Source organism: Prionailurus viverrinus, chromosome C2 (assembly GCF_022837055.1).
Source record: "Prionailurus viverrinus isolate Anna chromosome C2, UM_Priviv_1.0, whole genome shotgun sequence".
Classification (NCBI taxonomy): Eukaryota; Metazoa; Chordata; class Mammalia; order Carnivora; family Felidae; genus Prionailurus; species Prionailurus viverrinus.
Window position 1 is genome coordinate 4,129,136 of NC_062569.1, and position 25,588 is coordinate 4,154,723.

At 45.7% G+C, this 25,588-nt stretch overlaps 1 protein-coding gene across 1 annotated transcript in view; it reads left to right on the forward strand.

The window, feature by feature from the left end:
- Positions 1-25,588, forward strand: part of ARPP21 (cAMP regulated phosphoprotein 21) — a 114,771-nt gene that overhangs the window by 26,476 nt on the left and 62,707 nt on the right. The window contains exons 10-14 of the mRNA XM_047875256.1: positions 1,333-1,434; positions 7,746-7,783; positions 9,599-9,658; positions 13,735-13,967; positions 20,613-20,843. Of these exons, the coding sequence (XP_047731212.1) occupies positions 1,333-1,434; positions 7,746-7,783; positions 9,599-9,658; positions 13,735-13,967; positions 20,613-20,843 (664 nt within the window). The remainder of the gene's footprint in view (positions 1-1,332; positions 1,435-7,745; positions 7,784-9,598; positions 9,659-13,734; positions 13,968-20,612; positions 20,844-25,588) is intronic.

Consider the following 25,588-nt stretch of genomic DNA (forward strand, 5'->3'; position numbering starts at 1 on the left):
TGTCTGCTTGTTTTGCATGAACCGTAGCAGAACATTCTCCTTTTGTGTATTTTGCTTGTGACAAAACATTACCTTGTCCTAGAGTAAGGATTCACGGTACTTCGGCAAGGGGAGAGAGATTTGCTCAATCTCTTCTCCAGACGGGGGTTATTGGGGGTGGGGGAGTTGGGATCCGGGGTGATCAGGAAGCTAGCTAACTAAGTGAATGACAAAAGAAAATAAAGTTAAAACAATAATACGGACGGGAGAGAGTTATCTGCTGCCACCTCAATCGCCCATTGTGTCTCTGACAATCCAAATAGATTTTTTTGAAAATAGACTTTGCTTTAGAATTCTTGAAGGTAAGACAATCTTGCATCTCCCCCAAGTTATCATTTTAATGACTCTGTGAGTCATTAAGCCAGTGCACGCATCTCTGACGCACTTAAAAAAAAGATCCCTGTTCTTCACCCGTATCTCGGTTCTTCGCACCCCCACCGCCACCACCATGGAGCTGTAAGCAGCTCCCATCGACTCCGAGACATGTGCCTGTGTCGTGTACTGAGTGGGTGTTTGTTGAATGAACGGATGAAGGTGGTTAGCGCAGAGCCTTTTGTGAGGAATGGGACAATGGGAGGGGAGGGGAGTTGAGACGCAGGCAGGGACACAGGTCCAGGGCTGAAAAAGAACAGTCCTCATGCTGGGTTCTTTGGATGGTGCCTTTAGATTCCTTGGTGTTGACCCTCGTCAACAAATTGAGACCCTTCAAATTCAGGGTCTGCTTCCTGTGCCAAACGCAGGGTGCAGGATCAGTCACCGAGGGAAGGAAAAACACCGGTTAGAACACGGAGACACTATGCCCACAGTTTCCTTTCTGCCCGTTACCTTCTTTCTTCCCTTGTTCCGTTCCCAACTGTTCCCGGTACCCAACTGTTCGCAGCCACGTCTTCCCTTAGCCGCCTTGAACTAGCCGCGTGCTCAACATCCCGCTTTCGCCTGAAGAGTCCCAAACGCGCAGGTTAGTTAGCAGAGGAGACGGAGTCCACCCCTGTGGCCCGCGTCCCGGCTGAACTGGCTGCACACCGGACACACGTCCAGGGGCTTTCATGCTGGAAACCGCTGGCCTCCATGCGTCAGGCGGGGAGGCAAGCAGGAGCCGCAGACAACTGCCTCCACGTGTTAGGCACGCACCCCGCACACCGGCCCAGCCTCCTCCGGGCCCCGAGGGAAGGACACTCTTCATGCTCCATTTGTTTAAGCGAACATTTCTTATTCTCAGCTGACGGTTGCTTAACTGCAGATTTGCACCGGCTCAACTTGGATAACCGTACTGATTTCTTTCTTTCCGTTCAGCAAAACAGAGTGCATCCATTTAGAGATGACAGACGAAGTAAATCAATTGAAGAGAGAGAAGAGGAGTATCAGAGAGTGAGGGAGAGAATATTTGCACACGATGTGAGTAGCTGTTTTAATTGCCTCTTTAGTGTCTGGGGACAGCGAGCTGGCAGAACTCAGGAAGCTGGAGCCAGGGACAGATCGAACTGCAGCAAATCAGAGGTGTTTCTGGAGGAAGACCTCAGTGCAGGGAAGTGATGGAACAGTGGCCCAGGGTTGACTGTGTTCCGGAAGGCTATGACGGAAGGGGGGGCACCGATGTGATTCGGGTCGGTAGAATGGATCCTGAGTACAGAGCAAAGTTGCCGGATTGTTTTCTTGTTAATGTTTTTAAATGTTCATTTGTTTCTTTTTGAGAGAGACAGACAAGACAAAGCATGAGCAGGGTAGGGGCAGACAGAGAGGGAGACACAGAATCTGAGGCAGGCTCCAGCCCTGGAGGGCTGGAACCCACGAAGTGTGAGATCATGACCTGAGCTGAAGTCGGATGCTCAACTGACAAAGCCACCCAGGCCCCCCTGGAAGTTGCCACATTTGAAGAAATGCCTTCACATCTGTGTTAGCCCTCAGACGGCCCAGTGTTGTCTTTTTTAATACGAAGGTCGTGCAGAGGGAAGACGTATATAAAAAAAGAAAGAAGATTCTGTGAATCGCATACGTAAACACAGAATTTTCTGCCTTCTTCGCAGGTACAGGCATTGTCTTGTATCCGAGTTAAATGAGAATACTCCTCTTCCCCCTCAGTTTCGGATCAGATCAGGTCTGTGAGCGGTTCGTCAAGGGAATAACCATAGAGTGATTTCCTCTGTTCAAATCCCAGCAAAGCAAACGTGGTGGGGATTTATCTTCCTTTGACCCCCGCCCCCCTGCCCGTGGCCAAAATAAAATGCAGTGAAATTAAATGAAAGTGAAAAAGTGATTTTTACAAAGCCAGATTTAAATGCAAGAAGGCGAAAAGGGCAAGCAGGTGCCATTAGCCTTTGCGTTCGATGCTGTCACTTGGCGGCCTCCGGAGATGTCGCGGCTCTTCCCTCAGCAGAAGTAAAGGTGTGAGCTGCTTTGTGTAGTTCCTCGTGGCTCCTGCTGCCTTAGCTGGGCCTCCCGCCTCCCGTCGGGCTTTGCTCTGGAGGCCATTGCCAAGCCAGCGTAGAGACCTAGGCTCCACTGCGTAGCATGGAGAGGCCTTCTGACCTTGGAGTTTTCGGGCCCCAGCCAGTTTCCCTGGTCCTCCAGAGCACGCTGGCGCCTTCAACAGAAAACCGCAGAGGCAATTCCGACCCCACCGACGGTGCCTTTCTTCCCTGTCTACACGGGCTGCCTCTCTCTCTTCTAGATCGCCGCTGCCTGTCACGGGTGCAGGGAAATAGAACTTTAGTGATCGGATGATTTGGCTCAGAGCTCTGGAGTTGGCAGTGGGAGAGAGGCGGGTGGAGGTGGCTGTAGAAGGACATTGTCCACGTGCAAGTCTAGAATATTCTGCGTATGGCTCCTTGGGCTTTTCGGACAGTCAGAGTTATTGATGGCGCAAAGCGCAGCCCGACCCATGGTAGGCTTTTCATCGTGTTTCCTGGATCCAAGGATAGAGTAATGAGGGGCTTGGAGGTGGTGTAGCCAGGCTAGCTGGGGGGGGGGGGGGGTGCCCCCGGTGGACTGGAAGGCAGCGAGCCTGTGCCTGGCCGATGAGCTTCGCAGAGAGAGAGCTGTCTGACGGCTAGTTTGTCCTTTCTTCTCTTTCTTTCTTTCTCTCTGCCCGTCCTTCTCTCCCCCTGCCTGCCACGTGCACACACACACACACACACACACACACGCACACTTCCCTCTGACTCTCATTCTAGCAAGTCATAAAATTTATGAGTGAGTTGTGTTGCAAAGCAAATCCTAATCACCCAGATAATCTACAAACATCATGGTATTCTTTCAAAGTACTGCCATGCCACATTGCCAAACACTCTGGGGCTGGGTGGCCAGAGAACCAGCCCTGATGCCTGCCTGTGAGGAGGGTGATTCTCGGGCTGCTGCCCTTTCGTGTGCACATGGCCACGTCCCCAGAGAGGTCATCACAGGCGGGGGGGGGGGGGCCGTGACCCCTGGTACACATTGCATTTCCCTACAGCCCCAGCAAGGAACCCGGGTCTCGGGTAACAGACTGGAGGCAAAGCTGCTGTTCCGAGCCTCTATGACTAACTGCCGAATTAGCATATTTTTTAAAAGCAAAAGCAGATTGAAGTGTGGGGAGGCCTAAATGCCAAGCTATTGCCATAGCCTTTCCAATTCATGACGCCAGCCATTCGGCAGCCTTCTTTGAAATGCGGTGGCTCCTTCCCTCTGCAGGAGTAGAGGTGTGAGCTCCTCTGATAGGCTCTCCGGTGACCAGCACTCTGGCTTTCCTAATTCAGGTGGGGCCCCTGCCCGGTTCTGGCACTACTTTTCCACCTGATCTCTGGGGTGGGTTTATTTTTCATTGGTATCCTGTACCGGAGGATACTCACAGGCAGGCTTCAGAGATTAAAGCCAGTTCCTGACTTCATCTGCAAAACATTATGTCTGCGAGTGTGGGTACATTTTTGTAAGGGAAAGATCCGGATTGTTTATAAGTTTTCGTGACCCTTAAAAGGCTCAAAGCCGCTCTCCTAGAGGGAGAAACGATGCCTGATGCCTGTCTTCCTAGGCCTGCAGCTCTGGAGAAACAATGCAGTCCGAAGGCTGGTGTTCCCTGTGTTTTCGCTCTTAATCGCTACTCAGCAAACTATCCCCAAATTTGACAGCTTAGAACAAACAAAACGCTTTTTGCCTCACAAGTTCTGTGGGTCAGGAAACTGAGAGTAGCTTGGCCGGCCAGTTCTGGCTCACGGCCTTTTGTGAGGTTACAGTCAAGCTGTCAGCTGGGGCTGTGGTCTTCTGACGGACCCCCATGGTTATTGGCAGGCCTCAGTTCCTGGCTGGATGTACCGAGATCTCAGTTCCCACCATGTGGGCTTCTCCATAGGCTACGGAGCGTCTTGAAGACATGGTAACTAACTTCCCCAGAGCCAGTGATCCAAGAGAAAAAGAGCCCAAGGTGGCAGCGAGAGTCTCTTATAACCTAATCTTGGAACTGACACCTTGCCTTCTGCTGTGTTCGGTTGGACACACAGACCAAACGCGGTGCCATGTGGGAGGTACTACAAAACGTGAATGTCCAGAGGCAGGGATCATCGGGGGCCACCCTGAGTTAACAAGATGTCACTGTATCTTTTATTAACGCAAACGCAAAGACGTAACCAGCGATACGAACTTTCTTGAATACATGCAGTAATAAATCTTCCTTAGCACATACATAAAAACATTTTAGAGAGACTTAATTTATGTAACTCCGGATTCCCAAGTGACCGTTTCTGCTCTCTAGATTGTTGAGGTACACAAGGTAATAAATCAAATATAGTAAGTCAGTTGTAAAACCAATGCAAAGAATCCAGCATAAGGAATCTAAGTTACAGACGTACAGTCTTTTTCTTAGCTGGCCTTTAATTTAGTGTCTTCGTAATTTAAGAACTGAGGTCCTGAAAGCAACTCCCCTTGCCAGCCTATTATTGTTTAAGCGGTGGAGTTATTCAAACAGGTTCAAATATGGACATATTTAGGTAGAGGTATTTTTTTCCTGCTGGAAGTTATAATAGAGTTACAGGGAAATACTCCCCGGTACTTACACTTCAGCAAAATTAAAATTTATTTGGGAAAACAAGTAGTGTTCTTGAAGAGTTTACAAGTGTATCTTGGTGTCTAAGGGGTGTGTGTGTGTGTGTGTGGGCGTGTGTGGGCATGTGTGGGCGTGCGTGAGCGTGCGCTTTTTTTATGTAGGTCCACAATCAAAATATACAGATTATTTGGGGATTTTCTAGAAAGCTAATTTCAAATATAGTTTGAGAATTCGGGTGGCTTGAGATAGGACACATTTGTTATTTGACAATGAAGCTGTTGTAAGTCAAGGCACACTGCAATTTAGTTCTCAAATAAAAAATAAGTGAGTTTTTGTAGTCAGAGATATTTGAAATATAACTGTTGTTTCCTTTGGCAAGAATTTCAGCTTATTTTATGATCACTTCAATGCAACATTGCTGGCTTTGGCAAGGTTACGCTGATAAAGCAATGTATTTGGGAAAGACGTGTTTTGCCTGGAGGATGCTTTCTGAAGGATATTTATATATAAGTAGAGATTCTTGGAGGAGCTCATCCACGGTCTTCCTAGCACGTACCGGGATCCCTCTTCTGTGACAACCGACGAGAAGGCGTGTGGTGCACCCAGATTGGGGTGGGGTGTGGGAGAGAATTCTGTAACCCATTAGGCAAAATCGTTTTCTCCTTAAAAATTAAAAAAGAGCCCTTTATATCTGAGAATGCATATAAGTGACAGCTTTAAAAGCTGCACTTAATTACTATGACAATTTTGTCTTTCTCTGCTATTTAAATTTGCAAGTTATTCGCATAACTTTTTCAAAAAGTTTATTTTCATCAGCTACTGAATCACGGCCCGTAACCGTATCTGTTCTATTTCTGCAAATGTGGCAGAAGAATCATGTGGTAGATTTTTAGGACCTTTGCACAAACATTGGAAAATACTCTTGAGATAACGTTTTTTGGGAAAGTTATCTTTGACTTGCAGGTGCCTTATTATTATTATTATTATTTTTAATTCAAAGAGTTAGGGCAGCTTAACTTTCCCCCGAATACGACTAGATTAATGAGTCTGAAGAGGTCAGTATGTCTTTGATCAACTCCTTCAAAGAAGCAGAGTGTCATGCCAATACCCAGCATGAACCGCATAAACGTAATTGACCTCTTTCCGACCACGTGAGCTGAGTAGTCGGAGACTATGGAGCTCGGAATGTGTACCCTAGACCATTAGTTCCTGACTTGACTCAAACCAGGAGTAAAACCAAGCTAAAGGAGGCAAAGACAATGGAATATTTTGCTTACTATAAAGAGATCTTGGCAGGAATGATGCCAGTGGTACATAGATTGTCCACGTTTTTGTTTATGCACATAAACATCGAATTAAAAAGAAAGATTTTCTGTAAAGCTTTTTTTTTTAATCGGATTTTTTTTTCTTTTTGTTAAATAAGATGCTTTGCGCTTGCTTTTCAGGATGTCTGTTAAACGCACAAAGGTTAAAAGAGAAGTGGTTCTAGAGATGCCCTCGCTGAGACGCTCAGACCACTGAGGGACAGCACACGTTAGGTCCAAAGTTAGCCCTTTGATTTAGTGGAAGGAAATGACTTCTCCACCAAAATGTACAGAGAAACCAATATCCTGCTTGCCTCTCTGAGTAGTGGTTACATTAGCTGATCACTGAATTTAAGAATTCAATATTGAGAGGTCCTTATTTACTTTACTTTCATTTTCTCTTGAATCGGACCTGTTAGGTCTCGAGTGATCCCTTGAGCAGGCCATTTATTCATCATTTAGAAACTCTGCACATAGAATGCGGGGTGTACATTTATGTTTCGCAACTCAGTACTTTGAAAACGGTTTTAGGTGAATTCCTAAACACAGTCACTGTGTTAGAGGACCGTTGCACTATATTGCTTCGACTTCTCTTTTTCTGCTTGTTCAAATTGAATCAGATCTGTCTTTCCCCAGCACATAATGATAATAGAATTTTCTCTTCCCTGCGAGTGTATTAAACACGAGAGAGAAGAGCAGTGATAGCTAGGGGGACAGAAGCTAAGAAGAAAGTCACGTTGTTGTTGGTTTTTTTTTTTTTTCTGGGTGAAAAACAAAACAGAACATTAGACGGAGCTTGGCATCGTTTTTCCGAATTAACTTCATTTTGTTCTCAATTGTCTCCGCGTCCCCTCCCCCCCCCCCCTCCTAAAATGGATTGAGGGCATGTCTTCAATCTTCAGTGTCTTGCAGCCAATCTGTTTATTTCACCAGAGTCTGTCATTCCCAGGTAACAATTGCAGGTTTGTGGTCCTCTGACTGTCCGGTCTCAGGTTGATCGTGCTCAGCGCACGCTTTCTGCCTTGATTTGAACCAGTCTTTTGGCTCTGGTCGGGGGCCGCATCTCCGCAGCCCCGGAATAAACCAGTAGCTCATTCACATCCCTCTACTTCTGACCTTGATGTCGAGCGGGCTAAATGTATTTGTAACCTGGAGACGCCCCGATGGGAAAGGGCTTGTGTGCTGAATGAGAATGGTTTACGCTTCTAACTCTAACCAATTTTTCCCTTTTCTGCTTCCACTTTTTCAAAACATAGTACCTATGTTTCTTCATTCTTTTCCTCTTGGAGGGGAAAAGTAGCTTTAAAATCAGGCAAGGAATTGGGATCCTTCGGCACATCCAGAACGTCTGATACAATGCCTTCTTTTCTTTTCTTTTCTTTTTTTTCCAGTCAGTTTGCTCCCAGGAAAGCCTTTTTGTGGAAACCAGGTAAATGAAATTGAAATTTGCTTTTTCGTGTCATTAGAGGAAAAAAAGTCTGTCGTGTGTGTCCTGTGTATTCATAGGTATATATCCCATATATAAGTGTGAGCTTGAATATATGTATAAGTAAATGCATATATCTCTGTGTACGCACTTATATGCACACGCATATGTGTTATTTAGCATGCCTAAAAACCATTTATTTTGGGGAACTACTTCTCTGTTCTTTCCAAACGTAAGTGTGCACATTTTCTTTATTTAAAGCCTCAACTTCTGGTTCTTCCCGAGGTGGAATCCTGCTGCCTTCACCAGGCATTACAAAGCATGAATGAACTTGCAGTTTCATTGGCTTATGCACTAGGCTGTTAACAGTATTTGTATGTTGGGTATCATTAGCCACTTCCTGCGCCCCGTAATTCTATATAGCTATGCAGACAATAATTGGGATAATATATTGTTTTAAGTTTCTCACTCTAACTTGGAAATCTAGCTAACCCGATCTAGAGTTGCTAACTTGGGAGTCAGGACGGGGCTAGTCGTTGTGAGATGGGTGGGTTATACAACTTCTCCGAGGTCTTGAGAGGATGAGTTGAAGTTTTGCATATTTCGCATACGCTTTTTAAGAAATTGTTCTCAACTGGCATAGATATTTAAATGCTCCATTCATTCCACTGCAGCTTTTCAAGGGGAATTAAAGAATTCCACCTTAGCTGTATTAATCATGTTTGAGGGACATCAGAATGGGCAAGTTGGAATGGAAATATGGTATCCCTTCAAAGAGTGGTGCTTAATTTTATTTCAGGTGTCGGCTTAATGGGCGCCCCGTAAAACTGATTAAAATAGAGGCTGTTTGATTAAAGTCTAGTACTTAGAGAAAATTTAAACCGGGCATTAGCGATGATTGGGGGAAAAAAAGCTATCTTTAATATTAGCAGTTAGAAAGCTTCAAGTAACTAACCCCCTCAATTGAACAGCCTCTTCTAGAAGAACGGATGAAAGTAGAAAACACGTCTATAGAAGGCATTCAAAAACAACATCAAGATTCATACATATTTAAGTAAATATTTTCTATTTATAGTTAAATTAAGAAACTATGGGTGCTAACATCTTAGGGATGATTCTGACGCATTCTACAATTCTATATTCTAGCCCAAAGGATGGGGTGTTTATAATTCAGTTTAGTGGGAAACCTTATTCCCCAGTCATCCAGCCAATCATTCTCCATGCCTTATGCCCTAATTTTATATCTCCTTGGATTTTGTATAAAAAGAGTGCTAATGCACTCCCGTGTCCCTTAAATTCAAATTGAATCATATTAGTATAGTAATCGGTCCCATACATGCATTGCATATGAACAATTCTTGATATTTCCAAAAAGCAAAAATCTGATTGAGTGGATTCCCTACAAAAGTAAATACATTTCTTGGATACCTGTCTTTGGAATGTCAGGATTTCACTATGCCCAAGAAGAAAAGATAACTTTAATATTACCCAAGGGAAAAAAGAATCACAACTTTTAATGTGTTTAATTACATGTCTGATACATCCCTACCGATTTCTGTTATTTTCCTCCCCTCTCCCATTCCTTCTCTTTCTTCTTCCTTTCCTGCTTATCTGGTATCAGCGCCTTAATCCCAGGATAGGGAAACGTCATGCAGTCATTGATTTATTATTGCAAAAATTCAACAACATGCACATAACACATAGTCTATGGGGTTGATCTGAAAGCAGGTATGTGACAATGTAGGACACACCCATTTAGCATAGGAAATTCAGTGTCAGTAGGTTTTATATCATAAAAACCGTGTTTTTCATTTCCAGTAGGCTCTTGGAAGACAGTAACATATGCAATGAGACCTATAAGAAAAGACAGCTCTTTCGGTTGGTATGGTTTACTTTTTTTAAACTGTGTTTTCAGCTTCTGTGGCAGAATCAATGTTAAATATAAATGTATTAGTGTAAAGTATCTGTTCATGAAATAAACATGTTCGGTTATATCTTTGTAAAAGCTTGTTACAAAGCTAGTGCTGAAGCCATATTCGATAATGTGGGATATGGGACCAGGAAAATATTACTTTGTATATAATCCTTTAGGGTTCTCCTTCTGATTTGCTGTTTTGGGTGGAAGTTGTTTTGTTTGTTTGTTTTCCTTTTTCCCTCTCAAGAGGTCACTCTGGCAGCAGCTGATTTAACATTCCCGAGTCAACTGTGGTGAATTACACCAAGTTAAAATTTCTCCGATAGCTTGCAATGATATATATGTACCTGATATGGGAAAACAAACCAATGATAACTCCATTTGAGTAGCGGAATGTTTTATAGTCCTAAACATTTCTAACGATACTTTTTTCCAGCACAGGAAGGCACAGGATTGCTTCCAATTAGAATGAGTTACTTAAATCAAGGTCTGTGTGAGATAAGGGGACTGGTATATATGTGTTCATTACATACTAATATTATATATTTTAAGTTCTATATAGGCTAGCAGTTACATGAAAGCAGAGGGACCGTACCCATATTGTCACTACCTTATTAAATAGATCTCTAGCATTCATTTTAGGGCAAAGGATACACAGTTCTATCAATGCACTCAAGATGATATATATATATATACACATACATATATACATATATATACACATACATATATTTAATATGTTACTGCTTTTACGAGTATTAGGATTCATCTCTATTGTAGGAAAGAGAAAACTTCTTTGTTCACAAACAAATGAAACCTCTTGCCCACTTAGAAGGGAAAAAAAAAAGACCAAGAACAGTAAATGGGTTGTGTGCTCAGAAAATATCTTTTTGCAGTCAATGTGAATTTCACACCTCAGCGTTAGAAAAGTTAGACTGATTTGTTCCCTTTATACTTTGGCAGAAATAAAAAAGATTTTTTCAAAATTTCCTGCACTTTTCCAGGTTGAACTACATAGGCAAATGCCTTACTCTGGTATTGCTAGACCCTTTACTTTCACACTTGTAGATTAAAAATAACAACAACAACAAAACGTTGCATTGTTCTTTTTAAAAACCCAGAGAAGAATGAGAATTTACCAGTCCTCCTGTACTTACACCATGATCTGGTTTCTTCAGGTCCATATAAATGAAATGTGAGTTCTTGCCCCCGATAGGCAAATTCGTTTTACATAGCCCCAAATCTGGTCCCCAGCCTGAACTACCATGTACTCATAGCCATTGCAAATAGGAGTGCCATCAGCCACCAAGTCACCAAGCACAGAGACTCAGGATGATGACTGAGCACAGAGGCATCCACACGATAATAAAGCAACTCCAAGTATACATCATACTTAACTTGGTCAGAAAAATATCACTGATATTACTGAACATATCACTGAACAATATCAGTTCAGATATGAAGGAAAATAAATGTCATTAGTTGTATTAATCAGCACAAAAACAGTACTTAGAGTACGTGCTTTACGACCCCCCTGGGATCAGATTCTTGTTACGTACATGAGGGACGACCGCTCTTGATGACCAGACATCTCGTTACCATTGTCTTCCTGGTTTCCAGTAGGAAGGGACCAAGACTGAGCTTAGGAGGGACAGGAAAACACTTGTGGATATGTTTTTTTCTATGACGCCTATGATTCTATACCGAATAGATGTGGAATTCAATTCTGGCCCTCGCCTTGCCAGTGCTAAGGTGAATAATCAATGGATAGACCTGTAAAAATACTGTTTCGGTGTATCAGTAGAGATCATAAATTAGAGTTAGTTGTATTACTGTGAATCTCATTCACGCTAATTCTAAAGCAGCAACTTAAATTCCCTCTTTGGGAATTTTGACAGATGCTGACTTGGGATGCCGCTTTGAGCTGGTGGAGAGTAGAGGTAGATGACGTTAAGGCGATCTTGGGTGGCCTTATTGGCCAAAGGGTGTGGCCCAAGTCTCGAGGAGTTACCCATCGCCAGAGTGAAGCCTCCAAACTCCCGCACGCTCGTTTCCACCCAGGAGTAGCGGTGGACATTCCACTGCAGGGACAGGCTAAGCCACCCCGGCATTTCCACTAATGGAGGTGCACCACGCGTGGGGAGAGGGACACCGAAGCAGAGTTAGTGATCGTCACCTGCGTACGGAGAGCTTCCTTCGGATGCATCCTGTATGCTGCGGCTAAGGGCCACCCCAAATCTTTTCCTACCCCAAATATTCTAAACCAGCTCCGTGTGAGATTATTGTCACGGCCCTGGTGCGCTGACCGTTACGAAATAATGATTTTGCCCAGCATTGTCAAAGTCGGGTCAAATTAATCAGAATTAAACGCAAAAAGAATAAAGTTGATTTGGGAACTTGAAGACAGTCAGGAATGGAGCACCACACCCTTGAAAAGGCTATTCCCCCCCCCTCCCCCCTCCCTCCTCTGGCTTTCTTGAATTTCAAAGGAGTTTGAAGAACTCAAGCCACCTGGCCCTTGGGTGTGTGTGATACCTTCTACTCCCAGTCTGGTCTTTCTTGAGATCATCTTTCTGAAACCAGCAATCCCTGAGGTCCTAACAGAGAGAATATAAGTAAAATTGATAGAAGACAGGAGGGCACTGAGTGCTTTTCTGTGTGTGAGGTTTCTGCCCTCCCCTCATTTATGTGAAGTTGCAATCACAGACAAGCCTTTTCATTTTTATTATCTCTTGGATCCATTTACCTTCTTCAGTTCTTCTAAAACAAAGGAAAAGTTTAGTGAGTAAAGTTGAAACAACCCCTAAAGTTTTCTGTGTACCTTCTGTACAGTTTGGCTGGTGAGTGTTTCAATGAGACGCGCTCCTAACATCTCCATGGTCTATTGTTGTGTTTAGAAGAGGAGACGACAGAACCAGGGATGACATCTGTGAGACTGGGACCAAGACTTGGGCAGGTCACGTTGCTCAGGGATAATGAAATTAGGGGTTGTACCCATTGCCCGTGATTTATGTTCCCTTTACTTACTTATAGTCCATGAGAACCTTAGAGTATTGTAATCATGTGTTATTTCCAACTGCAGGAAAAGCTATGAAAATACTAAGGCACCCTTTAAACAGATTGGAAACCAATGAAAATGCAAATTTCATCAACTTTCTCTATGAAACGCTGGTGATTTTGTGTCTTAGAGATCTTGTGGAGTCGTCAACATTCACTCCTGGGTATTGGATCTCTTCCCATACGTTCACTCTTTTTCAATTTGAATTTTGAACCAATGGGTTCTTTCACCGATGGAGCTTTTGTTATTTTCACTGATCCCCTGGAAAGTTTCGTGTCAGCATAGCGTTTACCCTGGTGGTGGTATTGTCTCAAGTTTTTCCACGTGAAAAGGAGCGAAAGACTCTTTCCTCTGCCCACGAAGGTTAAACTCACCGGGCAAAATTCACACCCTCAGTTAATGGAATCACTGCTGTGATTTCTGTGCTGTCAAAGCCTTAATGAATTCAGATAGACATTTCATAAAGGTAGGAAACAATGAACGGCCTCCCCGGCTCTGGGTGCGTTTTCCCATGGTCCAAGTATTTCATGCTAAAGGGACACCCAAAACTTCTCTTCAGTGAGAGTTGCTTTTAGAATCATTCAAGATCATAATCGGTCCCAAACGTTGATTCATTGTTGACTTGAGTCAGGAGGGTTTATCCTCCTCTCCTCTCCCCAAGAGAAGTTAACAACTATGTTTTATGCCATGTGGTTTGGGTTTTTTTCCCTAATTGTTTCTCCTTCACCGGCAGAGGGATGGTGTGACAGTTCTAGGTTCGGCTTTTCTGTTTGTAAACACCCACATTGTGTGTGACACGTGATCTGTCTACACATCAACGAGGTATTTGTGGCACTGTTTGTGGGGCGACGGGGTTGACGGAAAGGGTTGCAAGAAGGGTCTCGCGTAGACCGCTCTTCCAAGAAAGTTCCCGCCCTGTGCCCGTGCGGCTCGTGGAAGGTAACGCTGTCCCTGTGCATCTTTCTGATGGCTGTGCTCCAGGGGCAACAGAGACGGCTCGGGGAGAGCAGCCGGGAGTCGACAGAGCAGCTCCGAGAATGAGCTCAAGTGGTCCGACCACCACCGGCCCTGGAGCAGCACGGACTCTGATGGCTCCAACCGCAATCTCAAGCCCGCCATGGCCAAGACGGCAAGTTTCGGGGGCATCACGGTGCTGACCAGGGGCGACAGCACATCCAGTACCAGGAGCCCTGGGAAGTTGTCCAAAGCAGGTAGTTAGTACTGAATGGGTTTGTGTCCTGTGCTGTTGCCCAGATTCTCCCCAACCCATACGGCCATCATTCCCTCTGGCTTCCAGTTAATTAATTGGAATGAATGGGTAGTGATTGCTGGCATGGCCGGGAAGTCAGAAGGTGCCGTTGAAATGCCAGTACTGTCTCTTGCCCGCTGTGTGCCAAGGCCAGATCGCTCGCTGAACATCTCTCAGAGGTTGTATACGTGGTTTGCAAAGAATCTTTGATCGGTGTTGGAGGCAGAACCCTGATCTCTTGAATAGAATCGGTTTCTCTCTTACTGTAGCAGTTTGCAGGTGTTTGGGCTGTGTCCCTGGCGTGTTTGCAGTTGGGCCCAGCTCCAAAGTTCATGGTTCTACCGGTGAGAAGGTGTATGACGCCCATCTCCTTAATGGCCCCCCGGGTCCATTTTAAAACCTCTTGACATAAGTGACCCCACGTCATTTCACCTTTCACACTGTGATATGTAAACTGTTAAAGAATTTTACCGTAACCACCCCCCCCAGCAAACCACCGTGCGTTTAAATTCAATTATTTCTATAAAAATGGTTCCCAAGGCACCTGTACATGAACACGAGGAAGCCATTTTTTTTTTAATTTAATGCTATGATTAGTTTCTTGAAACCTCACATTGCAAGGTGATTAAAACATGGATAGTTGTGGTCCCTGCTTTGGCACGTTGTTAGTGTCATCGTTGGGCAAGTTATTTGACCTATTTGTGTCTCCGTTTCTCCACCCAAGACATGGGAATAATTGTGGTACCTATATTGCAAGCTCATGGCAAAGGCTAAAAGAGCTCACGTACGCATAGCAATTAGAATAATACCTGGCAAGTTGTATGCCCTCCACAAACACTAGTCTATGTTTATTTTTATTATTGCCACTTAATGCCTCCATTCCTGCTTTGCAAATAAGGAGACTGAGACTCAGAGAGGCTTGGAGTTCTTTTTTTTTTTTTTCTTTTCCTGTTTTTTTTTTTTTTCCTTCCAAGTGCACAGTGATCTTTGGAGGTAGGTGGTTCAAGTTGCATGGACAGACTTTGGGAGGCAGGCAATGATGAGAACCATTACCTGGAAACAACTTTAAAGTGATGCAAGCATTAATCCCCCGGGGTTCAGAGGGGTCCAAAAACTACCCATCATGGTCTGTCATTCCCAGCTCCTCTGGCTCCCAAGGATCCCTCGCCATTGTTTTCACCTGATTTCCAAATGTTCTCCATCAAAATACCTCTTAGAATCCCAGGAAGCTGACAGGCAACCATTTTTAGCAGCTCTCCACGAACTGACGTGTGTGGTTTTAGTATGTAGCGTTTCGGTTTGGCTTCGATTTTGCCTCCGAGGATTCGGAGCTAGGGTGGGGGTGGAGAGCTGCGGTTCAGCGACACGTCCCGGGCGTCAGGACATACTGGGGGTGCGATCACAGACCTGGGGTTGCAGGGCAGGGAGCGGGGCGGGAACGGCCAACACCAACCGGAGGTGAGGCGTGGGTTGTCCTGATTGTGAACGCTTTCCTAACGGCGTTTCACACTCACGCTAGGGGGCGCTCTCTGCGAAATCCAGGCTCCTGCTAATGGTTTCCCCTAATGATGATGTTGAACATGTCCTAAGAAATTATCTCGTGTTCTCCGATACGGGCAGAAAATTAATAGCATTTGGTGACGGCCGCTACCGTATCTGTGTACATACCTCTTGCTCCTCGGAAAGATACAGGTGGCTCACACCGCCTTCTGTCTTCTGTCATCTCACCAATTGGTGAATTCTTGCTTTCTTACTCTAATTAATTGCTCTCATCTCCCACTATTGCAGCAACTGAAGTCAAGAAAACCCACTGTGGTGCACTTGAGCCCTTGCACACTAAGAAAGGTTAAATCGTTTTAAATCTCCTTAAAATGCAGAAACCAAGGACCTTAAATGGTGCACTTAAAAATTCCAGCATACCGAAAGGGCTCTTAAGATTTTTAAATTAATCGTCATTCTCCATGCACCAACCCCCCAATCACTTCCAGAGAAAAGCTCTTTGGAAACATTTAAAACACTTCGAGAATGCTAAAATGCCATGTTCTTTGAAGAATGATTAGAAATTGTAAGTGCTTCAGACATTTTTTTTTTCCTTTTAATCTAAGTGTCTCCTTTTGAAAGCTTGTCAAGGTGCAGCAACGGAAGGCAAAAAAGAAAAAAAAATTAAAGGCGATCAAGATAGAATGTCAAAACAAACTTACAATTTCCCAAGATGGTTTTGTGAAGCAAAGCTGTCAGTTTTGCTGTCACGGATCCTCAGAACAGCGCAAGTTTTCCATTTTTTTGCCTCATTACTCACAGTGGAATTGCAAACTTTTTTTTGACCTTTCAGAAACCAAGCCTGGAGTTATGACATTTAAGTTACTCTTCTCCGGCTCTAATTACATAGGTTCGAGCTTTAAATAGATAATAATGAGACCTTCTCCATGTGGGAACCTGTTTCCCTACATTTTGGAAGGAGCTTATTGCTGAAGTCTGAACGCACAGAAAGCCACCTGCTCTGCTAAGGCCTGGGCTGTCTTTCCCCTAAGGCATCCCCGCCACTGAGCTCAGAGGTGGTCGCCTGCCGGAGGCCCGGCGCCCAGCTTGGGAGGTAGAGGATGTCATCCTGTCATCACCTCCTCCTGGTGGAGGGGACTGGAAAGATGCTCCTATCCTAACCTCAGCTGCTTCTTGGTCGTGGCGATGCGGCTGGGAAGTGATGATGTCTCTTTCTTTCCACCCTGGCCACGCGATCGACGCCGTCTTACTGTCTTCCTCTCTCCATTTCCGGAGAAGGGGGTCTCGGCTTCAGCTGCCCCAGATTTGTGAAAGCACAGATTGCCAGTTTTCAAACCAGGCTTTGGGAACACCTGCTCTGGAGACCTAAGAGACCCTCGTATTTTGTGTTAGTAATTTTACGTGGCGTGCCATTTGGTTTTCTGGAGGCAAAGGTTCTGGAGCGTTTTTAGAGCCGATGTAAGACACCTCCTCTTTCTATCACTTCCTCTTCCATATGTTTATTTTCATTACGACCCTAATGCATCCAGGATGTTCTCTTTCTCCTTGTCATCTCAGCAGCTTTGGGTCACTCTACTGAATTCTGACCCCTGAATCTGGAAAGATTTTCTTGAGCTGTTGATTCAGAGAAAAAGACTTATGGCTCAGGCTCCATATAAAGGAGAAATTGCATCAGACGAGATAAACAGGCAAGGAATGTTCTATTCATAACTGTTGCTATTGGGGTCAAGACTATTGTGCCAGGGGAGAAAGACTGAAATTAACCATGCACCAATGAATTGCAGGGGAAGTTTTTTTTTTTTTAAGATTATTTATTTATTTTGAGAGAGAGCATGCGTGGTGGAGGGGCAGAGAGAGAGGGAGAGAATCTCCAGCAGGCTTCGAGCTGTTATTGCAGAGCCCGATGTGGGGCTCGATCCCACGGACCATGAGATCATGACCTGAGCCAAAATTGAGGAGGATGCTTAACCGACTGAGCCACCCAGGCACCCCCATTGTTTTTTTTTTCAAGTAGGCTTCATGCCCAGCACTGAGCCCAACATGGGGCTTGAACTCACGACTCTTGAGTTCAAGACCTGAACTGAGATCAAGAGTTGGATGCCTAACCAACTGAGCCACCCAGGCACCCCTGCAGGGGGGTTTAAGTGCTGGAGGAAGGCGCTAGATAAGCACCAGGGAACAGTAGACCAAACCAGGTGGTTGGTGAATTTGACTAAGCCATCTTTGCTAATTGGTGCTTATCAAAGTCAGTCTTCTTTCTGCCCTCCCACAGAAACTGGCAGACAGGGGCACCACTTGTCTTGATTATTACATTTCAAAGGGATGGCCCCCAAATCCTCCTCAAAGACGTGCCTGGCTTGTAAAACTGGTAAGAGGCTTGCGGAAGAGTTACACCTGAAAGGGGCAGACCCCCTCGAATAAATGAGAGCTAGGGGGACTGTCCTTCGGAAGAAACCAGTCTAAAGTTTGGTCAAGCTAAGGGGAACTTCAAGGCCATCGTCGTCACAGCCACTCACCATTTCGTCCGGTGGCTTATATTTTACAGAAGAGGATACTGAGGTCTAAAGAAGTGGTCAGTTCACGAAGAAAACACAGCTAGTCTGTGGCATGACTAGACCTAAAACTCAGGATGCTTCCTGGGGAGCAAGTGCTCCCTTAAGCGAAGGGAGTCTGTTCATTCTTCCCTTCTGCCCGGTCAGTTTTCCATTTTGCTTTGCCTCCTCATCTATCATACGATCCCGACCCCCCACCCCACCGCCACTTTGCTCTTTCCCTTTCTCTCTATCTTTTTAAAGTTTATTTATTTATTTTGAGAGAGAGGGAGAGAGAACACAAGTGGGGGAGGGGCACACAGAGAGAGAGAGAGAGAGAGAGAGAGAGAGAGAGAGAGAGAATATCCCAATGAGCTGACTTGGGGCTCAAACCCATGAGCTGTGAGATCATGACCAGAGCTGAAACCAAGAGTTGGATGCGTCACCAACTGAGTCACCCAGGTGCCCCTCCTGTCTGTCTCTTGAGCCTTCACCAGAGTCCTCCATTCATCTCCCTGATGCTTTGTCACCATACCTTCTGCCAGCTGCCCTTTGGGGTCCAGCTTCAACTTCTGAGCATCTCACTGGGGGCAGCCATTAGCTTTCTGTGCAGTGTCTCCTAGTACTTGACACAGGCCTGGTTGGGGCCCTGGCCCCACCTGTATGTCGCTCAAGTGACCCCGGGCATGGGGCGTGGTCCATGGGACTGCATTGGCTGGGTTTGAACCCAGAGTCTGCCACGCAAGAAGCATGCTTGGGAAATTGACTTAACATCTCTGAGGATTGATTCTCATTTTCAAAATGAGGTCGCTGTGAAATGAGATTGGATAATTCACACAGAGCGATTAGCACAGTGCTTGTCACACAGATATACTGGTTAAATATTTGCACGGTTATCATGTCAGTCCCTGAGCGAAGGAGACTGGACACACTTCAGCCCTCAGCACGCAAAGTCGTGAAGTTCTCAAATATCAATTTCATTTTTTTAACCAGCCTTTGAACACTTCTCATCCTGTGCCCTTTATCACCATGGCTGGCATGCATTCCGGATCAAGAACTTCGGGAATGCTGGCTACGCGTAGAACGTAGGTTGTTCTAGATTGTTCTACGCGTAGAAAGAACGTAGATGGTTACGGGCTCTTAAAAGCTGGATGCAAGGCAGCAGCAAGGCCAGTTACGAACCCTGGCTGCGTCGTGGCTGCTGAACCACCCCCCTAAGGAGGGATCGCGGTCTCCATCTTTGCAGGTGTTGAGAGTTTAAGCTAAGTTGCTTTCCTTCCTATCCTTCTACCCTGTGGAATCCGATTCTTCACATCATCTTTGCATCGACTTCTCATTGTTCCTGATGAAGGTGTTGCTCTTCTCCAGCTGACGGAGGGGCACGGTATTGCACACTGGTGTTTCCAGGTGTTTGCGCGTACTAAGTGCTCCGTAAACATCACCGTCCTTCTCCACAACTCTGTCCTCCTTCTCCAAGCTCTCTCCGATGGCCCCTCTTCTCTGCAATGACATGCCGTATCCCTGCCACTTGTTTTTAAAGGTCTCCAGTTGAACTCACGGGCACATTTTAGCGCCTTGAAAACAATGGTAGCGCTTCCTTAGTATGTCCCCTTCAATGACACAGAAGAGTGCATATGAACGACATAAGCTGAGAGCCGTGGGCTCATAATTTCAAAATCTTCTCGTACTCCGTTCTTGCCACCTATGGTCCCATCCAAATCATCTGTTAGAATTCACTGATCCAGAAATGTTGCTTGGTGCCTTTTCTCTCCGATGCTCCGGTTAACATTCCGTGCCCAGAACAGCCATGGTCAAGGGCTGGCCGGAACGGCTTGGCTCTGGTCATGGTGAAGGGCAGGTAGTGCCTAACGGATGTGGGGTATAGCAGGTGTCTCTTTGTCCACGGTGCAGGGAGAGGGAGGTCGTTGGGTTCGATGCCACCTTGGCATCCGGTTACCTACATGTTTGCAAATTACAGAGTCCACAGACCTCCTATTAATAGGATTTCTGTGAACATGTGAAATGTGCATCTTAAGCACCCTCCATTGGCATGATCTAGTCTCCTCTACTCACATCTGAGGGGAAGAGATTATTCCTAGCCACGCCCTTTCAAAATGCAGCTTTTGGGGCATGTTGGAGAACAAGTACCTTAGAGACAGGCCCGGGATCAGCACATTCTAGGACTGACTCCTTCTCAGACTGCCGTCTCTTTCATATCCACCTGGCGTTTTCTTCTCCTAACTCCAGTAGGACGGGCTTCTGGCTCTAATTACGCAGGGTGATGGGTGTCTCCAGGCGCTGAGTCCCCAGCTTTAGGGTACCATTTGCCAATGTACCACCCTAGGGGCATGTGGGCGGCTGAAAGGGAGTGCCCATTCCCAAGAAGCGGACGTATCTGAAAAATACGTAGCAAACATCTCAATAAAATGTGAGCCCCAAATGTTGGAGGGACATATTTGTCGGCGCTCTGGTCCCGCGGCAGGCACCTCACATTCTTTAAGGATGGATTATGTAAACTAAGCCTTTGGAGCCTGAGCCCTCCGTGTTGGATGATTTCCTGATCCATTTCTCTGTGGCAGGCTCTGAGTCTAACAGCAGCACAGGCTCCTCCGGGTCGCTGCCCCGCACCCACGCACCTCTGCAGAGCGCGCCCCTGGCCCCAAGCGTGTCCACCGGCTCTCCTGGCTGTGTGCCCTATCCCGAGAACGGAGGAGGGGGCCAGGCCGCCCCTAGCACCAGCTACATCCTCCTTCCACTTGAGGCTGCGACAGGCATCCCACCCGGAAGCATCCTGCTCAACCCGCATACAGGTGAGTTCCTTCCCTCTGCGACGGCAGGGGCTCAAGGTCAGAGTTCTGTGCATGTGTTTGAGCTTATAAATTCGTCAGCAAGTTTCTTGATTTAGGAAGAACGGATCTATAGCTGTCACCTCTGTCTCTGTACCGATACCAATATTTTTGTGTAGTTATCAATCTGGATTCTTCCCAGAAATATCCACTTGTCTCTCTGTCCTCTTGCCTTGACTGTGGTGTGTTTCATGTATTCCTAGGAGCTAAGATCAGAAACCGTGAAGTTGATGAGCTGGGAAATACTAATTAAAATGCTGTGTTTTGTGGACTAAATCCCGGGCCAGTCTGTTTTTTTGTCATAAGTGTTCTTGCATCCAAGATATTTCACGAACTTGAGACATCGGTTGGGACACGTAGCAGATTCTTACCTATAGACGTTGCTTTCTGGCCTTAGAACTTCACCCATTTCCTGCTGAGGAATAAGGAATAGCAAATAGGACATAGGGAGAAAATTCTTGCATATTTTAGGGATTTTTAGGACTAGACTGGTTTTGTTGAGGTTCGGAAAATTGTTAACTTTGTGAGTACCCTTCTTCCAATGATGAGTGGTTCTTTCTTTTCGAAGTGGTCTTACCTGACCACTTAATTTCCACACTGATTCCAAAGGACCCAGATCATTGAGGAAATAGGCTAATAAGCATCTGCCCTCATGTGGGAAGCTTCTCAAACAGGGGCAATTATGGCCATGCCTCCAAGGCCATTTGGCAATATCCACAGACATTCTGATGATCTTGGCCAACGGAGGAGGGGGCTGCTACTGGCGTCTAAGAAGGTAGAGGCCAGAGGGGCCGCTAAGCATCCTCCAGGGCATAGAGCGGCCCCATCTAGCAGAGAATGATCCAGCCCAAAATGTCAGTAGTGCTGTGGTTGGAAACCCTGGGTTAGAAGGCTTCACATTGGCTGGTCACTTCTTTAGAAGCCTTTATAGGTAACTGGAAAAACATTGAATCGTCTCAAAGTATGTCTGAGGTTTGGTTTAGATGATTCCAGTGTGTGTCCTTGATTCACGACACTTGAAAATGCAAAAGTGAACGAGAACCTCGTAAAAGGGATCTGACTCAATCTTCTCACATAGATAGCACTCCTGGTAATTAGGAAATGCAGAGAAACATGAGAATGGCAGTAAAATAGTTACTTGAATAATTGCCACGTTTTCGTGAAAACATATGGCACATTCTCAAGGCACGGTGTTTGAGACGTTTTGAAAATGCCATAAGCTTGAGGGAAAAGAAGGCATAATCATTTTATTGAAAACCATTTGAAAGCTTTCGGAATAGATACTTCTAAGGAGAATATTAGATTGCTTTTATTTTATTTGGATCATTGTAAGCACTAAAAGCAAATTAAAAGAAAACCAGGATTATATTCATTTCTCTGGGCACTGATCGAAGTATGGTCTGACTCTGTTGGCTTAAATCCCTTCACTTTTAATTGAGACGGAGGACTTGCATTCAAGAACACACAGAAGCATTAGTTTTGAGTCATTTGTTTTAAGCAGAATGGCTGTGCCTTGTTTGTTTTAAGCAAAAAAGCTCAACAGAATTATTTTTTAGGGCGTAATGAAGAAATATTACTTGCGATGATATAATGGTCGAGCTGTGTTTTGTGTATATTATCCTGTATAATCTTGCTTCTAGAAAAAGAAAGAAAGTGCTTTCTGGGGCCAGCTTCCAATTCTGATTCCTTGGATCCAGTCATTTAGAGCTGTTGCCAAAATATCTCCTTTGAAAAAGAATCTTAAGTGAGGAAAAGGATCTAATAACACCGTTAAACAGTTTCTCCATAAACACGTCCCTGACCCGACAGGTACTAGACATTAAAATATCCCCAAGACCAGGAAGAAAATGTGTTAATATCTCATATACCATGGTTGAGTGATGGGATGTAAGGTGTATCTTTATGTGCGGTGTGTATATGGGTGCACGTCTGTCTGTCTTATCTCCCCACCTGTCTATTCAGTCTCACGTGACCTACAACTGAAACCGGAAATTTGCCTCCTGGGGGCTGGAACTCCTCTTTCCGTGTCATTGCTGTGGACCCCTAAAGTCCACGCCTCTCGCCCTTCCCTAAATACCCTTCTGCCGAATACGTAGTAGAAATTCTTTGGTACTAGCAACCAACAGCATGTGACTACTTTGCTTCTTGTGTGGATAGTCTTTGGATTCATTGCCTCGTCACCAGTACATTTATAAGTTCCTTACGGGAAGGGGCCATCCTTGGCCACTTTTTTTCTTTTACATCACTAGAGTAGATAACAAAGTAGCGTTAGGCAGTGTGCTTACGCACAGATGCTCAATAATTGCATAGTGTCGAAATAACGCCCCATGATATACCCATGATGCACTGATGTGTGGATAGTAGGACAGGTCTTTTTTTTTTTTATCTGTTTGAGAATGTGGCTCTTGGATAAAACAAAACAGCTGGATTTTGTGGATTTTTTTAAAATGTATTTATTGGGGCAGTGAGCGAGGGAGAGAGAACCCCACGCTGTCAGCACACCGCTGGACGGGGGGCGGGGCTCGAAACCAAGAACCATGAGATCCCGACCTGAGCCGACATCAAGAGTTGGACGCTTAACCGACTGAGCCACCCTGGTGCCCCAAAGTACGTCTTTAATTTTTTTGGAAGTTTGAGGCTAGTTGACACGTAACGCTACATTAGTTGACGCGGTGATGTGATTCAGCTGCCACAAGCGTTGGCCACCGTGCGTCCCCATCCGGCACCATTACAGCATCGTTGACCGCATTCTCTAGGCGGTGCCTTTCTTCCCCACGATTCTTTCATTCCAAGGCCGGGAGCCTGTACCTCCCACGTCCCCTCACCCGTTTTGCCCATCTCCTCTTCCCCCCTCTCTCTGGCCACCACCGGTTTCGCTCTCTGTGCCGATAGGTCTGACTCCGCTTTTTGTTGACCTGTTTAAAGTCATCTGTCTTCGGCAGGCATAAGACGAGCAATAGGGGCAAGACACTAAGGTGCCTGCCAGTCACTCCTAACAAACGAAACAGCACGAATCTTCCCGTGTCAGCACCGCTGACCGGGCTCATCCCAAGTACCGCGTATTTGGCAGCCCAATAGCAAAGCCCACCCACATTATTCTTGCAGTTCCTTGAGTGCAGTCCCAGCTTTTTATTTTGTCCGGCCTCAGACTCAGCTCTCCGCTGGTCTGTTGTTAAGTCAGGACCTCTGGCCTCTCCTTTCGTTGCTTTGCAGGCAACTGGATGATGCGCTTTTTTCAGAGTTATCCCCGTAGAATATACTCACGCTCACGAGGCAAGCCTGAGTTGGACTCCTGAGTTTGATCCTCCTGCTGCCTTGGGTCCCATCTCCTTTCAGAGAGGTTGAGCAGAAAGTTCATCTTTGTCCGGCCGCTTTCTTTCAGTTCAGAGCTACCCGGAGATGCCAACGGGCATTAACATCCCCCAAGCACGCGTTAATGCCCTCGGATGGTGTTTTGCCATTTTGCTTTGCTTTCATCTTGTGCAAATGCACGCGCGTGTGAGGTGCGGGCCTGCCATTGGCTGGGACTTTGCTGTGAGCAGCCTTTTAGGGCTCATGGCTTTCCAGTGCCCCGATGGGCTCCCATAACACCATACTTCGTGTTTCTCACAGGACTTCTGGCACCTGTTTATCCGAATTGCTTCCACCTCCTTCTGAAACGCACCCCCGAGACGTTCTCGTGTGCTGTCTGTAAACGTATCTTTGCAACATCTGAATTAACCCTCACCCGTCCATAACCAGCGGCATCTCTGTAATTGGATCCACCACCTTCTAAGGACTAGGAAAGGAAACTCTTTTTTTTTTTTATGCCCTCTCCATCTCTTTGAATAAAAACCCTCCTGCCAAGTACGTGGCAGAAATGTGCTGGTGTTAGAAACTAAGAGCGTTTGATTACTTGGCTTCGAGTGTGAATTGCCCTTGGGTTCCTTTCCTCATTACGAGCGTATTTATAAGCTCTTTGTGGGGAGGGCTGAGACTCAAGTTTTTGTGTTTGTTTTTGTCTGGCATCCCTGGAACGGATAACCTGGTCCGCGTTCTCGTGCAGGTGCTCAATAATTTTATACGAATAAGATAGCATCTCCTGCACATTATTCATGATGAGGTGGGGAGTGGAGAACTTTTCCACCTAAGGGGCACACAGCTGGGCGGGGGGGCTCGAAACCAAGAACCAAGAACCAAGAACACTTGTAGTTGAGGGCAGTGAGCGCTCGGCCCTGGCCCAGCTCCCGGCACCCCGGCTTACCTCTGCCCCCTGCACCCTTTACCTGTGCCAGTGCACCTGCCAGGGCCTGCCGGGTATGCTTCAGCAGTTTCTGACATGAAAATCTCCTCTAAGCTGGCTAGTCCTAGGGCCAACTAGTCTTTCTGGCCCCTTTGGTCCTCAGCAGCTGTCATTCAAACTAATTGCCTGTATTCAGCTGTAATTGCATCTGGATTGGCAGGAACGGCAGCATCTAGGGAGGCGACTGTTGCCTGACTTGAAAACCAACAGTCACCTGTCCTAGCTCTCTCGGGAAATTGTTTTTGTTCTCTTCCTGGCATACATCTTGCCGGTTTCCTTTCCTCACTTCTTTCCACCCCTCCTTAGTGAGCCTAATAGCTGCCTTTTACGCTGTCTTCTCTTCTAGAAGAACCTGCTACCTCTCTCTACCCCAGGGAGCTCTTAGTACTCTTCATATGCAATTATTTGGAGGCATTTCTTTTGTCCG